The 17,368-nt window shown below is 40.1% G+C and overlaps 1 protein-coding gene across 1 annotated transcript in view; it reads right to left on the reverse strand.

The window, feature by feature from the left end:
• The window catches only part of nutf2 (nuclear transport factor 2), a 63,437-nt gene that overhangs the window by 31,979 nt on the left and 14,090 nt on the right, over window positions 1–17,368 (reverse strand). The window contains exon 2 of the mRNA XM_063066788.1: window positions 1,023–1,143. Coding sequence (XP_062922858.1) covers window positions 1,023–1,121 — 99 coding nt within the window. The 5' untranslated portion in view covers window positions 1,122–1,143. The remainder of the gene's footprint in view (window positions 1–1,022; window positions 1,144–17,368) is intronic.

Below are 17,368 nucleotides of genomic sequence, written 5' to 3' on the forward strand. Positions count from 1 at the left end.
CAGGAGAGCCCAACTTTAAATGTATGGATGGAAATTACAATGGACATTTACAAAATGGAGAAGATAACAGCATCTGTTAATCATAAGTTGGAACAATTTGATTCATACTGGGAAAAAGGGTTTAACTACATAACACCTCATAGGCCTGATTTTATTCTCACAAGTCAATGAATGTTGTTAAAAAAAGATCGCTCCCTACTTTGTACATAATCTTCTTCTTTTGATTGTTCTTTCTTTCCTCTTCTTTCTACAAATGTATACCTCAGATAAATACTATGTGGAGATTTGTGACAAATATGACTATGATATATATGTACAGTATCTGAAATACATCTGATGGAGTTTTGTTTGATGATGAACTTCAATAAAAAATAAATTACAAAAAAAAAAGAATTAAAGCAACTCACTCCCAATGCAATGACACTACAATTTTGAATTCATGGCTCTAATGGTATCTTCACCAAAGATCCTGCATATTTTACAAACAGATGAACAGTACTTTTTCTTGGGAGAACACTACGCTTTAGATTAGTGTTAAAAGGAATCCATTTCATTTACACAAACAGACAATGGCCTTGAAATAAACCAAAAGTATATTTTTCTGTATTATATGCCAAAATGCACTTTAAGTTCAGTAACATTTTTTTCTTCACAATGCAAGCAAAAATCTCTATAGCTTCCTAGGCAAACTAGATTAGTCTATTAAAATGTCCCAGTTTTACTTCTGATAATTTTATCAATGATTTGATTGCAATGAATTATATATAATGCAACATAATTCATTCATTTTATTGAAAAACTGGCTTTCAACTACTATAAATACTATAAACAATAAAGAGCCAGAGGCCTAGAAACACAACAATGGTGAACCATGAAAAGAATGCCTTAGAAAAATGAATTTTGTGAAACATTGGAACATTTTTTGGAAAAAAGCACTCATTGTGAAAGCAAGTTTATTTTTTCTAATCATACCCCAGTGAAGAAAAATTACAAATAGTAGACAGAACCAAGTTCATACTTACATATAATGGTGCTAGTCGACTCCTATCTGTATCAAAAATTTGATAGTAATGTTCCACAAAGCTACTTCCAATCTGCTCCCAAAGAGGCTTTTCATTCATTCTGATCAGTCAGCCTCAAGCACTAAACAGATGCAAAGAAAAATATTTCAGTTTAAAATTGTTCACTTTGTCGGAGACTTTTAGAACTATTCTAGACATTTTGCTGCTACCATGCTTCTACAATAATGAACAGATTCACAATGACTAGGGAACCAATCCCAACTACGTTTTATCCACATTAAACAAGCATAGTTTCCCCAACTATTGAATATAAGCAGAGGCATTCAAAATGATCTACACCATGGGATGTCAAAGATCAATGCTTGGTATCATGTAAATTTATATACAGAAAAGCAAAATTTTTCCCTGCCTGGAACAAAAAAAAATCACAATAATGACACAACCTCACAAGAACATTCAAGTGTTATTGACACCTTAATAAAATCAGAAGTTATTTAGAAATGTCACCTCTTCATTTACTGTCTTGGCATGGGCATAGTCTAAAGATAAAAACAGCTGCTAAGGAGCTAATGATGGCTTTGTGGCCAAATTTGCAGACAATACAAAGATGGATGAAGGAGCAGGTAGTGTTGAGGAATCAGGAAGCAGAAGGACTTAGACAAATTAGGAGATTGGACAAAGAAATGTCCGATGGAATACAGAGTAGGGAAGTGCATGGTCATGCCCTTGCCCTTTGGTAGAAGGAATAAAAGCATAGGCTATTTTCTAAACAGGGAGAAAATTCAGAAATCAGAGGTGCAAAGGGACTTGGGAGTCCTCGTCCAGGATACTGTAACGGTTAACTTGCAGGTTGAGTCAATGGTAAGAAAGGCAATTGCAATGTTAGCATTCATTTTGAGAGGACTAGAATATAAAACAAGGATGTGATGCTGAGGCTTTATAAGGCATTGGTCAGACCACACGGGGTATTGTGAGCAGTTTTGAGCCCCTTATCTCAAGAAAAGACGTGCTGGATTTGGAGAGGGTCCAGAGGAGTTTCATGAGGGTTAATGCATGAAAAGCATTTGATGGGCCTATATTCGCTGGTGTTTAGAAAAATTGGCAAGGGGGGGAGAGGACCTCATTGAGAGGGTAGATGTGGGGAGGATGCTTCTTATTCTGCGGGAAGTCTAGGACCGGAGGGTACAGCCTCAGAATAGAAGGTTGTCCATTTAGAACAGAGATAAGGAATTTCTTTAACCAAGGGATGATGAATCTGTGGAATTCACTGCCACAAAGGGCTGTGGAGGACAAGTCATTTAAAGTGGAAGCTGATAGCTTCTTGATTAGGAGTTCAAAGGTTACATGGGGTGAAGACAAGAGAATGGGGAATGATAAATTAGCCATGATGAAACAGTGGAGCAGATTCAATGGGCCAAATTGTCTAATTCTACTCGTGTCCAATAGCTTTATGGAATTAATTTTCTTCCATTAGATACTCAAACACGTGAAAAAGTTCCTAGCAAATCCAGGTTCCAATACTTGTTTTTATATAGCACCTATAAACACCAAAGCATCCCATGCACTTTTTAGGAACATTATTAAACAATTTTTTAAAATGTCAAATGCTGTACAAGAAAATCTGCAGATGCTGGAAATCCAAGCCACACAAAATGCTGGAGGAGCTCAGCAGGCCAGGCAGCATCAACAGAAAAGAGTAAACAGTCCACATTTCGGGCCAAGACCCTTCATCAGGACTGGAAAAAAAGATGAGAGGTCACAGCAAGAAGGTGGGGGGATGGGAGGAAGTAGTACAAGGTGGTCGGTGATAGGTGAAACCAGGAGAGGGGGAGGGGTGAAGTAAAGTGTTGGGAAGTTGATTAGTGAAAGAGATGAAGGGATGGAGAAGGGGGAATCTGATCAAAGGGGTAGAAGACTAGGGAAGGAGGAGGAGGAGAAGGAGAAGGAGAAGGAGGCAGGTGATGGGCAGAAAAGGAGATAAGGTGAGAGGAGTCAAATGGGAATGGCAAACAAGAGAAAATCTGCAGATGCTGTAAATCTAAGCAACACACACAAATTGCTGGAAGAACTTAGCAGGCCAGGCAGCATCCATAGAAAAGAGTATAGTCAACGTTTTGGGCCAAGACCCTTCATCAGCATTGGCGAAAAAAAAGAGGAATGGTGTAAGGTGGGGGGGAATTACCAGAATTTTGAGAAATCAATGTTAAAGCCATCAGGTTGGAGGCTACACAGACAGAATATAGGTGTTGCTCCTCCAACCTCCATCGCGACCGTAGTGGAGGCCATGGATAGACATGTCAGAACGAGAATGAGAAGTAAAATTGAAATGGGTGGTCACCAAGAGATCCCACTTTTTCTGGAGTGTGGGTGCTTGGCGAAGCAGTGTCCCAATCTATGTCTTGTCTCACCAATATACAGCAGGCCACATAGGGAGCACAGTAGATGATCACAACAGACTTACAGGTGAAGTGTCACCCCACCTGGAAGGACTATTTGGGATGCTGAATGGCAGTGAGGGAGGATATGTGATGCTCATTCTGCTTGCAAGGATATGTACCAGGAGAGAGATCCATGGGGAGGGACAAATGGGCAGGGGAGTCGCGTAGGTAGCAATCCCTGTGGAAAGTAAAAAGTGCACGAAATGTAAGAGATGCCGGTGACGGCAGATTGATAGTGAGATGATCAAATGGTTATCCAAAAAGGAAGATTTTAAAGTATGCACAGAAAGTATTAAATAGACAGAGCTATAGAACTATTAAGCTTGGCCTTACATAGCCAAAGGGTGATTTGCTAATTCCTATAACTCTACCACTGTAATTAGCAAAATCTCAAGCGAATGTGTATGTATACCTGTACTGTAAAAATCTCATTTGATACTTAAAACTTTTGTCCACAGGGACTACATTACATTTCTCACCAGGTATTAATCTGATGCGTGAAGACAATTATAGCTAATTTTTGATCTTGTTAAATGGCTGCAATTAATTGTACAAATTAATAAAAGTTATGTCATCTTTCACAGTTCAGATAATTCTAAGAGTTAATCAAGAGGCAGAGATGGGCACCCATGGATTATCTATAATGTTGATTCATGCATCACAACTAACTGGATGGACTGTGTACAAAACTTGCATGAGTAATACCGCAAAGTATGTCCGAGAATAAATTTACGATACCATAAGGGCTACAGCTGTTATAACTTTTATGAATACAAAGTTTTTGTTTAATAAGTAGATTGTACAGAAGTTTCACACAGAAACTGAATTTTAGCAGCAGCATATCGGAGGATTCTGGGTTCATTTCTATTCCATTTAAAATATTATTTGAATATACAGAGATCACAATATCCAAATGCTTGGACAGTACTAAAACAGGCTACACAGCAAGTTATTCTGAAGATCAAAAAGAATATCAAAAGTGGCAGGCAGAATGCATGTCAATAAGTGAGGTTTTTATCAAGTACGTTTTCCAGGTTCTTGCGATGTGAAAGCGCTGAGAACTTTAAAGCATCCCCAACACGTGGCTACAAGAAGTCACCAAAATACATATAAAGATAGTGATTTAGAGCTAAAATAATGTAACATCAGAACTAATGAATGAAGCAAAAATTACATCTCAATTAGATAAATGGCTTAAGGAAAGATGTGATGATGCAAGTTTGTGATCTCAGAACTTTTAAGTAGCAAATAGAACGCTTTGAGCCAAAGATACTGCTTCCACATTCTGATTTCCATCTTATCCTTCCCATTTCTGGGTGCAATTAGGTTTGTAAGATAGCTTCTTAATCCTCCAAGATACCAAGGTTCTCTCAGAATGCAAGGTTATTTTCTTGCGCATTGCTGTTTAAAATCAGCTTGCAACTGCACCCTTACATACATCTTGCACAAGAGTAGCCAATAGTAAATGAGTCAGGAGAGGGAAGGAAATTGGGCAGCCAGTACAGAGTATCCCTATGACCATTCCCCTTAAAAAAATAAACTATTTGGATACTGTTGAAGAGCACAACCTACTGGGAAAGGGGGGGGCAGCGGGGAGGGAGGAAGAGGGGAACTAGGTCTTGGCACTGAGTCTGACACGGCGACTCAGAAGGGAAGTGGGGGTGAAGAGGAGGATAGCGGCAGCAATGGGGATTCCATAGCTAGAGGTGTAGACATGAGATTCTGTGGGTATGATAAGACACCTGGATGGCACCTCCCAGGTACCAGGGTAAGGGACATCTCAGATCAGGTCCATGACATTCTAAAGGGGGATAATGAGCAGCCAGATGTCTTGGTACATATTGGCACCAATGACATAAGTAGACGATCTGAGGAGTTCCTGAAGAGAGGACTTAGGGAGCTAGGTAAAAGTTGAAAAGCAGGACCTCCAGGGTAGCAATCTCTGGATTGCTATTTGTGCCACATGCCAGTGAAGTGAAGAATAGGATGATTCAGCAGATGATTGGGTGGCTGAGGAACTGGTGCAAGGACTTATATTTCTGCATCACTGAAAATCTCTTCTGGGAAAGTTATGACCTGTACAAAGGGGTCGGGCTTTACACCTGAACCTGAGGGGGATTATTGCAGACAAGTTTGCAAGATCTGTTGGGGAGGATTTAAACTAATTTGGCAGGATGGTGGGAACTACAGAGATAGGGCTTAGGATAGGCCTGTTGGCTTACAAGCAGAAGCTGTTTGTAGTGATAACATCAGGAAGGACAGACAGAATATAGGGCAAAATTTCAGTCAGTGGAATGAGTTGCAGTGTAAAAGGGGGACAAAATCAAAAAGAGTGACAGATGCAGGACTGAAGGTGTCAACATGAATGCACATAGTATATAGAATAAGGTGGATGATCCTGCAGCGCAGTTACAGATTGGAAGGTACAACATTGTGGGCATCACTGAGCCATGGCTAAAAGAAGATTACAGCTGGGAGCTTAACATCCGAGGATACACGTTATATCGAAAGGACAGGCAGGTAGACAGCGGGGTTGGCATGGCTCTGTTAGTAAAAAGTGAAATCAAATCCTTAGGTGACAGAGGATTGGAAAATATAGCATCTTTGTGGGTCAAGTTAAAAAATTGCATGGGTAAAAAGACCCTGATGGGAGTTGTATATAGGCTTCCTAACAGTAGCCAGGATATGGCTACAAATTACAACAGGAGATGGTGGGCAGAGCTTAGGAGGATGATGGCGCCTTAACAGAAACATCTTGCGTCTTCGGAAATGGCTCCATGTTTGAACCCTCTTTTTTCCCCTGACCTAGAGTTACATGCTGACTTTGGTTCTTTGCAGAGATGGGACCTGCTCTCAGGGTCTCATGACCGGTCCCTATTCGATATGCCAAGGATGCGGCCTGGAAGACCAGCACGCCTTCAGGGTGCTGGATTTTCGTGGCTCTGGAGGCAGGCAGATTCAAGGCCAGTGCCACCGCCTGACGTGTTGTGGGAGACGAAAGATCATAAACAGCGAGCTGGCTGCTGGCTGTGTGCCGAGACCTCAGTTCTTTGTGCACAGAGCTTGGAAAAAGTGACAGAACAGATTTTAACACCACAATCAGTGAATTGCTTTGTTATGTCTCCCCTCTTGCTGTGAAATGGGGACACTTTTTTCCTTATTAGGGACAGAGAAAGCCTGCGGTATGTAATTACCAGATGAACAAGTAGTCTTTGGGGTACTACAAATCTGTGTCTTATTGATACTTTGCTGGACACTTGAGTGCTCGGTGTGAGGTGTCGTTGCTTTGCTGCTGCTCATGCATGGGGGTCTTTGGGGTTCTAACATTTAACTGTTGTTCATTCTTTGGGGCACTCCTCTGTTTTCATAGATGTTTGCGAAGAAAAAGAATTTCAGGATGTATTTTATATACATTTCTCTGACATTAAATATACCTATTGAAACCTGTTGAAAATAATTCGGAAAAATGGGTAGCTTGGGTGGTTGATGGTTGGGTTCACATGTTCTCCAATCTTGACAATTTACTTCGAGCAACACATACAAAATGCTGGAGGAACTCAGCAGGTCAGGTAGCATCGATGGAAAAGAGTACTAGTCAACGCTTCCGGCCGAAACCCTTCAGTGCAGATGTTTCCTCACCAGACAAAGAAATATCATCAGTGCACAGTTAATTCTGGTTTGTCCTTTATGATAGAAAAGGCATGTCAAAAGAGCATGGGGGATAGTCATGGAGCATTTTAATATGCTGGTAGATTGGGAAAATCAGGTTGCTGCTGGATTCCAAGACAGAAAATTTTTTAAGAACAGCTTTTGGTTGAACCCACTAGGGAAAAGGCAATTCTAGATTGTGTGTCTAATTAACCAGATTTGATTTGGTAGCTTAAGGTAAAGGAACCCTAGGCAGGCAGTGATCACAATATGATAGAATTCACCCTGCAATTTAAGAGGGAGAAGCTAAAGTCAGATGTATCAGTTTTACAGTGGCGTAAAGGGAATTACAGAGGAAAGGGAGAGAAGCTGGTCAAAGTAGATTGGAAGGGAACACTAGCAGGGATGGAACTATAAGAATAGAAAGGATGAAATATGAAGGTAAGCTAGCCAATAGTATCAAAGAGGAAACCGTTTTTTCCCCCAGATATATAAAGACTAAATGTGAGGCGAGAGTAGATATTAGACCGCTGGAAAATAACGCTGGACAGGTAATAATGGGGGACAAGGAAATAGCGTAGGAACTGAGTAAGTACTTTGCATCAGTCCTCACTGTAGAAGACTAGCAGTACAGTCGGCCCTCCTTATCCGCGGGGGTTTGGTTCCGGGTGAACTTTAATCCTTATCTTGCTCCAAAGAAAGCAGCTGTGAGATATTATTCAAACACACTGCAGTCACAGACAGTCAGTACTGAATCCATTGTTTACAGGAATCTGAGAATCCCCTGTTCCCTTAAACTTTAGCAGTTGGACTACACCCCAGGGTTTTGAAAGAAGTAGCTGAATAGATTGTGGAGGCATTAGTGATGATCTTTCAAGAATCACAAGATTCTGGCATGGCACAGTTCCAGGGGACTGGAAAATTGCAAATGTCACTCCACTCTTCAAAAGGGGAGGGAGGCAGAAGAAAGGTAATTAATTATAGGCCAGTAAGTCTGACCTCAGTGTTTGGGAAAATGTTGGAGTTGATTAAGGATTTGGTTTTGGGTACTTGAAAGGCAAATGATAAAATAAGTCTTACGCAGCATGGTTTCCTTAAGGAAAAATTTTGCCTAACAAGTGTGTTGGAACTCTTTGAGGAAATAACAGGCAGGATAGACAAAGGAGAATTGGAGGATGTTGTGTACTTGGATTTTCAGAGGGCCTTTGACAAGGTACCGCACACGAGGCTATTTAACAAAATAAGTGTCAGTGGAATTACAGAAAAGATACGAGCGTGGATAGAGCACTGGCTGATTGGCAGGAAGCAAAAGAGTGGGAATAAAGGAGGCCTTTATCTGATTGACTGCTGGTGAGTAGGGGCATTCCTCAAGGGTTTGTGTTGGGACCACATTTTATCTTATATGTCAATGATCTGGATGATGGAATTGACAGCTTTGTGGCCAAGTTAGCAGATAATACAAAGATGGCTGGAGGGGCTAGTAGTGTTGAAGCAGAGATGCTACAATGGAATTAGATTAGGAGAATGGGTAAAAAAGGGGCAGGTGGAATATGGTGTCGGGAGGTAAATGGGCATGCACTTTAGTAAAAGGAACAAAAGCATAGACTATTTTGGAGAGAAATGGGAGAAAATTCAAAAAACTGAGGCGCGAAGGGACTTGGGAGGCTTTGTGCTAGATTCTCTAAAAGTTAATTAACAGGTTGAGTTGGTGAGGAAGGCAAATGCAATGTTTGCTTTCTTTTCAAGAGGACTAGAATATAAAAACAAGGATGTAATACTGAAGCTTCATAAGGCACTGGTGAGGCTGCACTTGGAGCACGATGAGCAGCTTCGGGCCCCTTATTTAAGAAAGGATGTGCTGACTTTGGACAGGGCTCAGAGGAGGTTCACAAAAATTACTCCAGGAATGAAATGTTTATCATACATTTGATGTCACTGGGCCTGTACTTGCCAGGGTTTGAAGAATGAGGAGGGATCTCATTGAAACTGGTGGAATGTTCAAGGGTCTGGATAGAATGCACATGGAGAGGATAATCCTCTGGTGGAGGAGTTTAGGTCCAGAGGGAACATAAAGGGACATCCATTCAGAATGGAGATAAGGAGGAAATTCTTTCGCCAGAGGGTGGTGAATCTGTGGGATTCGTTGCCACAGGTGGATGTGGAAGTCAGGTCATTAGGTATACTTAAGACGGAGGCTGATAGGTTCATGATTAGTTAGGACGTGAAAGATAAGGCAGGAAAATGAGGTTGAGGAGGAAATGGATCAGCCATGATGAAATGGTGAAGCAGACTCTACAAGCATTTGGAGAAGTACAGTCTACTCAAGGATAGTCAATATGGCTTTGTGAAAGGAAGCTCGTGCCTCACGAGCCTAACTGGGTTTTTTGAAGAGGTAACAAAAGAAATCGATGAGGGTAGGGCAGTAGATGTGGTCTACATGGATTTTAGCAAGGCATTTGACAAGGTCCCCCGCGAGAGACTCATCCAGAAAGTCATGAGGCATGGTATCAGCGGAACCTTGGCTGTTTGGATAAAAAATTGGCTTACAGGAAGAAAGCAGAGGGTAGTAGTGAAAGGAAAGTATTTTGCCTGGAGGTCGGTGACTAGTGGAGTGCCGCAAGGATCTGTCCTGGGAGCCCTGTTCTTTGTGATTTTTATAAATGACCTGGATGAAGAGGCGGAAGGATGGGTGAGTAAATTTGCAGATGACACGAAGATTGGAGGAGTTGTGGATGGAGCTGTAGGTTGTTGAAGGTTACAAGAGGATGTAGACAGGATGCAGAGTTGGGCAGAAGAGTGGCAGATGGAGATCAATCCAGATAAGTGTGAGGTAATGCATTTTGAAAGGACAAACCAGAAAGCTGAGTACAGGGTTAATGGTCGGTTACTTAAGTGTGGATGAACAGAGGGGCCTTGGAGTTCAGATCCATACATCCCTCAAGATCGCTGCACAGGTTGATAGGATAGTTAAGAAGGCCTATGGGATACTAGGCTTCATTAATAGGGGGATTGAGTTCAAGAGTACAGAGTACTCTCTACACTTAAGAGTATTGTGTTCAGTTCTGGTCACCTCATTATAGGAAGGATGTGGAAGCTATGGAGAGGGTGCAGAGGAGATTTACCAGCATGTTGCCTAGATTGGAAAACAAGTCTTATGAGGCAAGGTTAGCAGAGCTGGGACTTTTCTCTTTGTAGCGTAGGAGGATGACAGGGGACTTGATAGAGGTCTACAAGATTATGAGAGGCATAGATAGGGTGGATAGCCAGTACCTGTTTCCCAGGGCACGAATAGCAAACACCAGAGGGCATATGTACAAAGTTAAGAGAGGGAAGTTTAGGGAGGGCATCAGGGGTGAGTTGTTTTTTTTATTATTAACACAGAGGGTTGTAGATGCCTGGAATGACTTGCCAAGGATGGTAGTGGAAGCTAAAACATTAGGGGTATTTAAGAGCCTCTTGGACAGGTACGTGGATGAAAGAAAAATAGAGGGTTACGGGGTAGTGTGGGTTTAGTACTTTTTTAAAAAGGAATATATGGGTCAGCACAACATCGAGGGCTGAAGGGCTCTAGTGTCTGGTGTCTAGACTCGATGGACCAAATGGCCTAATTCTGATATGTCTTGTGGCCTTTGGGAACAACTGGTTTAGATTGTTCAAAAGTAAATTAGTTAAAGGAAAATTACAGGTTTGTCGATTGCAGTGATCACAGTTCATAAGTATATCCAGTAGAAGTTTTGTGAGTTACCTAAAGCCACCATATGTTGCCAGTGATCTATTTTATGCCCTTACAAAGAATTTGAAATACTGCCTGAGAACCACACAAAGCATCCTGTACAGAATGGCAACATGTTTAACAAAACATTTGGTCAAAAGAGCAGTTAAGCTGACTACCACCATCTGATACCCTTATTATTCCCAATCCGAAACTTTAAATAAAGTGAACTAGAATATACTAATCAGATCCACCCAATTACACTGGTCACATCCAGTTCACATAGCAGCTCTTAAACAGCACTGCAAAGGTGTGCTTGTATATCTGAATACAAACAAACTTAGAAGATCCACCATTTGCTACCCAACTACTACCCTCAAGAACCAATCTCAGACCTTTGCAAAGGTATGCAGTGGGATACACAATACAACAAGCTGGATTGCGAAACAAATTGCTCATGTCAGAGACAACTTTAGTTTCAATAGTTGTGGCACTTTACAACACTGCAAACATAAACACTCCATGATGAAGTACGCAAAGCATTACTTGACATTCTTAAAGTTCAATACTACTTAAAAATTACTATGAAAACTCCGAAGACATAGGAACCAAACTAACTCAGTAACTACAGTCAGGAAATTGGACAACTTTAACCTAAGCTGCCCCAAAACCTGCCCAACTTTAATATCCTAAAAATCTATAATAAATACTGTATCAGCATGCTTGACATTACCTCCAAGTTGTCTTAAAACTGAAAGCAATGGGAAATCTTGAGTGAATTAAAAAATTTCTTTTCAGGCAGGCAGGGTGAGGAAGGTTGTGTACGTGGGTGGGGAAGCAAGCAGAGAGTAAGCTACCTCTGAACACTATATGGAAGTAGTAACCATTTCTAATTTTACTTCCAACTTTCACTTTAAATTCCAAGCAACCTAAAGCACTTCCATTTCACATCAAAAGTAATTCTAACATAGAAATATAGAAACGAGGGAGGACTTCCGGGTCATCAAGGGAATGGCGGCGTAAGGAAAAGGTCTCTCGACAAAAAAGAAGGTAAACTGCCCCAAAATCGAATTTAGACAAATACTTAATATTGCATAACTATATTAATAAAAGGGGCAAGGATGATGTCTAAGAACAAGAATAAAAAGTCCGCTTCGAAGGCTGATAAACATAAAGAGATGCAGCAAGGCGACGGGCCTAGCTCCCCCACGGCAAGCCAGGACGGAGATAATGAGGGGGAATCGGTGACTCTGTCTTTGATTCTCGGAGAGATTCGCGAGTTCCGACAAGATAACAGCAAACAGCTGGAAGATATTAAAGGAGAAATAGTAAAAACTAACTTGCGGATAGATGAAGCCGAAGCGAGGATTGTTGGAATTGAAGAGAAGCTACAAAACACCGAGGAAGTGATAGCAGAAATGCTGAAGCTACAAGACCAGCTCCAGTGGAAGCTAATAGATCAAGAAGGCCACTCGAGAAGGGAAAATGTGAGGATTTACGGAGTTCCCGAAGGAACCGAAGGTAAACCCGGATTGATGATTCCCTTCGTGGAGAAGCTGCTTAGAGAGAACCTTGATATACCGGCCGCAAAAGACCTACAGATAGAAAGGGCTCACCGCGCGTTGGCACCACAGCCCCCGGCAGGCGCCCAGCCCAGATCGATTCTGATCAGATTTCTCAGTTAAAGAACGAAGGAAGAGGTGCTTAAAAGAGCATGGCAAAAGAAAGGTTTCATGTGGAACAACTGCAAAATCAGTTTAGACCATGACTACGCACCGGGGATTCTTGCCAGACGGAAGGAATATACGGAAACACGGAGGGTCCTGAAGGAAAACAACATCAGATTCCAGACCCTGTATCCAGCTCGGCTGAGAGTCTTTTACGACGAAGGGACAAAAACTTACGCTACGGTGGAGGAGGCAACGTTGGACCTGGCGGACCGGGGACTACCTATTAAAGTTATCACCCAACCGGAGTCGCTACTGGAGAAGATTCAGCAGAAGTCGTGGCAGTTAGTGGGGCGAGGACGCTCCACTCGAACCAGAGTGTCAAACTACAAGGAAAAGCTGCAAATATTCAGACGCGAATGTACAGAGAATACAGATTAATTAAGATAAATGACTGAAAAGAGTAAATCGGACTTAAAAGTAAAATGAAAACTGGTAACTGAAAATAAACTAGGCGGAATAACTTGAATGATAGCAATATGGTCGAGACATAAATAGGAGAAAATTCTCTATGATTATTCAAACTGCTGAGGGCCCTCTAACACAGGGTGAAGATAGAGGTTATCCCTCTGAACTGAGGCGGGTCGGTGCTCAGGCCTCACTGTGGGAAGTCGGGAAAAATTTTCAAATGTTATATGTTCAGAAATGTCTAGGGTGTGGTTATATGTCTTGGTTTACTGTTGAGAAGGGATTGCTTAGAAAAGGAGAGTGCTTTTTTTTCTACTAGAGAAAAATGCAAACTGAATTGGTAAAAATAATTTCCTATAATGTTAATGGGGTTTTGAATCCAATTGAAAGAAATAAGATTATGTCTAAATTGAAAAAAGAGAGGGTACAAATAGCTTTCCTCCAGGAAACACATATGAGCCAATCTGAACATGGAAAATTAAAAAGAATGGGCTTTAAGCATATATTTTATTCATCATATAAATTGAGTCACAAAAGAGGGGTAGCTACTTTAATATCAAGTACTCTTAATTATGAACATATTTCAGAGACTAGAGACAAAGAAGGACGGTTTGTAAAAATCACAGGAAGAATAGAAGGTACAGAAAAAACATTGCTGAATGTTTATGCTCCTCCAGGTAGTGAATGGTCATTTTATAGACACATTTTTGACCTAATAGTCAGTTCTCAAGGGGTAGTAATTTGTGGAGGGGATTTTAATATTAGCTTAAATCCTATATTAGATTCTTCAAGAATAGTTACTCAGAATAAACCTCTGACTCGGAAAGTGAATTAATTGATGGAGGAGTTGGGAATTATAGATGTCTGGAGGGAATTACACCCTACTAGTAAAGATTATACATATTACTCTTTCCCTCATTCAGCCTATTCAAGGATAGACTATTTTTTTATCTTTAATACAGATAGACTCAGGATAAAAAACTGTAATATTGCAACAATTGATCTGTCGGATCCCCCAGTCTCTATGTCTCTAATCCTGGAAAGGAAAATGAGGAAAACACTATGGAGGCTAAACTCACATATACTCAATAACCCGAAAGTAATGGAGAGATTAAGGAGAGAAATCAAAGAATATCTAGACCTTAATGACACGGGAGAAACATCACCAGTGATTTTATGGGATACATTGAAAGCTGTACTGAGAGGGAAAATTATTTCCATTACTACTCACATGAAAAAAATCAATGCACAAAAATTAGCAGACCTTCAAGGAAAATTAAAACAACTTCAAGTTGTAGATAGCAACAAAAGTAATTCAAATCGAAAACAGGAAATTAGGAAATTGCAAAGTGAAATTGATGATATTTATACGTTGGAAACTCAAAGAATTTTTCTTTACCTGAGACAAAAGAATTATGAAGTAGGAGGTAAATCAGCTAGATTATTAGCATATAAATTACGAAAACAACAAGCAGACAATACAATTCATAAAATAAAGAATCCAAAGACAAAGCTTGTGGAGAGTACAATAGGGAAAATTCAAGAGAGTTTTGAAACATATTATCGAGAGCTGTACTCCCAACCCCGGGCCCCCAATGAGCTCTATATAGACAGTGTATTGAATTTTTTAGATCTACCTAAACTTACAGATTTACAAAATGAAAGTTTATTAGAACCAGTAACTGTCAAAGAACTGAACGTGGCCATCTCTAGGTTAAAGGCTGGAAAGTCCCCGGGTTCTGATGGGTTTACCTCAGAGTGGTACAAGTCCCTGAAGACACAGTTAGCCCCATTACTACTTAACACCTTTAATTGGATCTTGCAGAGAGGAGAAACTCCACCTTCCTGGAGAGAAGCGATTATTTCAGTTATTCCTAAAGAGGGTAAAGATAAACTAGAATGTGGCAATTATCGGCCAATTAGTGTTCTTAATTTAGATTACAAACTATTTACACCTATATTAGCGCGCAGATTGGAAAAGCTTTTTACCTGGCCTAATCCATTTAGACCAGACTGGATTTATTCAACAAAGACAAACACAGGACAATACAAGGAGAACTCTGCACATATTAGAACAGGTTAATAAGAACGAGACAGAGACAATTGTAGTAGGATTGAACTCTGAGAAAGCTTTTGATTCGGTTAGTTGGGCATTCCTATACAGAGTGTTAGGAAGATTCGGCTTTCAAGAAAGGTTTATTAAAGTAATTCAGACTCTATATGACAGCCCTACAGCCCGAATTAAGATAAATGGGGACCTCCCTGACTCCTTCATTTTAGAGAGAGGCACTAGACAGGGATGCCCAATTTCTCTTCTCCTTTTTGCGCTATATATTGAACCACTTGCCCAACTAATAAGACAGAGCGAAATCGTAAAAGGTATCAAGGTGGCAGGGATTGAACAGAAAGTGGCGTTATTCGCAGATGATGTTTTGGTCTATCTGAGTGAACCAGAAAAATCATTTATAGGATTGTTTACACTGTTGGATGACTTTGGGAAAATATCAGGTTATAAAATAAATGTAAAGAAAACGCAGGTTATGTCCCTAAATTACACACCATCCAAAAAATTGCAGGATACATACGATCTTAAGTGGGAAGCTAAATCATTAAAATATTTAGGAATAACCCTGCCAAAGGATCTTTCAACACTGTCACAGGTAAATTATGGGCCATTAATCTCAGAGGTAAAAGCAGATATGCATAGATGGAATCTTATCCCCTTTTTAAGTTTAAATTCAAGGATAAATACTATAAAAATGAATATTATTCCTCGGTTATTGTATCTTTTCCGTACTTTACCGGTGGAGGTGGATGATAATCAATTCAGGGAATGGGACAAATGGATTTCCCGCTTCATTTGGCAAGGAAGGAAACCTAGAATTCGATATAACACCTTACAGTTAGGGAAGGAAGGAGGAGGTATGGTTCTTCCTTGCCTGAGAAATTATTTTTATGCCTCACAGATAACCCCTCTGTTATATTGGTGTAATAGGGAATATAAGGCTAGATGGAAGGAAATAGAATTTGGATTAGTTGACAGTTTTCCTCTTCAGGCCTCAATAGCTGAAAAAGGATTGATGGCCCAGTTGGAAAAATTTAATAATGCTTGGATAAATCTTACATCAAAAGTATGGCAGAAGGTGGTTAATTCATGTGGAATTAATAACATGTTAAAACTCTTTAGATGGTGTGCATATGATACCGAATTCCTTCCCAACAGAGGAGATAAAAGATTTGAGCTATGGATAAAGAAAGGTCTTACAACCTACCTCTCATTTATAGATAAAAGAGTATTACAAAGTTTCCAAATCCTGCAGGACAAACATGGCCTAGAACATAATGACTTTTTTAGGTACCTTCAAATATGAAACTATGTTAACCAGAGTTGTAGATATACAGACCTATCAAAAGTAGAATTAGAATTTTTCAAGATTCTGAATTCGGCTTGCAGTTCAATACCTAGTAAATCAGTTTCTCGCCTATATAATGCACTCTCCCATGCTAAAAATGTAAATACACTGTATATTAAAGAGAAGTGGGAGAAAGAAGCGGGGTTGGTACTTTCAGAGGAGGCTTGGGGGAAAATCTGCAGCTTTCAATGGTCCTCGACTAATTCTTTGACTTGGAGAGAACATTGTTGGAAAAACATTATAAGATACTTCAAGACCCCACATCAGGAAAAATATAAAGATACAAATGTGATGTGTTGGAGAAGGTGCGGCTCCAAGGAGGTAAATCATTTTCATATTTTCTGGGATTGCCCTAAATTAAGTCTATTTTGGGAAGGTATTCATAGAACATTAGTTAAGGTACTTAGGTCCCAGATACCTCTGAACTTTGAGACGCTCTATTTGGGGCATGTATTGTTCCTTGAACAGAAGGAAGATATAAAGTTGCTGCAGGCCCTCTTAGCAGCAAGTAAGAAATCAATCACTAGAAAATGGCTAAATCCAATACCACCTACATTAGAAGATTGGTACGAAATTATCTTGGAAATATTTAAAACGGAAAAGTTGACTTACTCCCTGAGAACTCAAAAAGAAACATTTTATCAAATCTGGAATAAATGGATTGAATATATAACCCCAATGCGAGCAGACTTTAGATGACTCTCCTAATGATTTATATTGCTCTTCTCATCAACACAGTAATATTGCTAACGTAAACACCCCTAGTCTAAATGTTTGTTTTTTTTTTGGAAAATAGAGAATTAACACAAGTAAAGGGAAAGATTTGGGAAAGGGATAAAAAAAAAGGAAAAAATTAAGTAAATAAGTACATAGGGATTGGATAATTATGTCTGCGGGCAGGAACAAGCATGAACAAATTGGGATATAAACACCTACAAATGGTTGGTATATAGGCTTGTATGCAACATTTTGGACCAGTGGAAATGGTCCAGAAGGGTTG

The sequence above is a fragment of the Mobula hypostoma genome, chromosome 14 (genome assembly GCF_963921235.1).
Source record: "Mobula hypostoma chromosome 14, sMobHyp1.1, whole genome shotgun sequence".
Lineage (NCBI taxonomy): Eukaryota > Metazoa > Chordata > Chondrichthyes > Myliobatiformes > Myliobatidae > Mobula > Mobula hypostoma.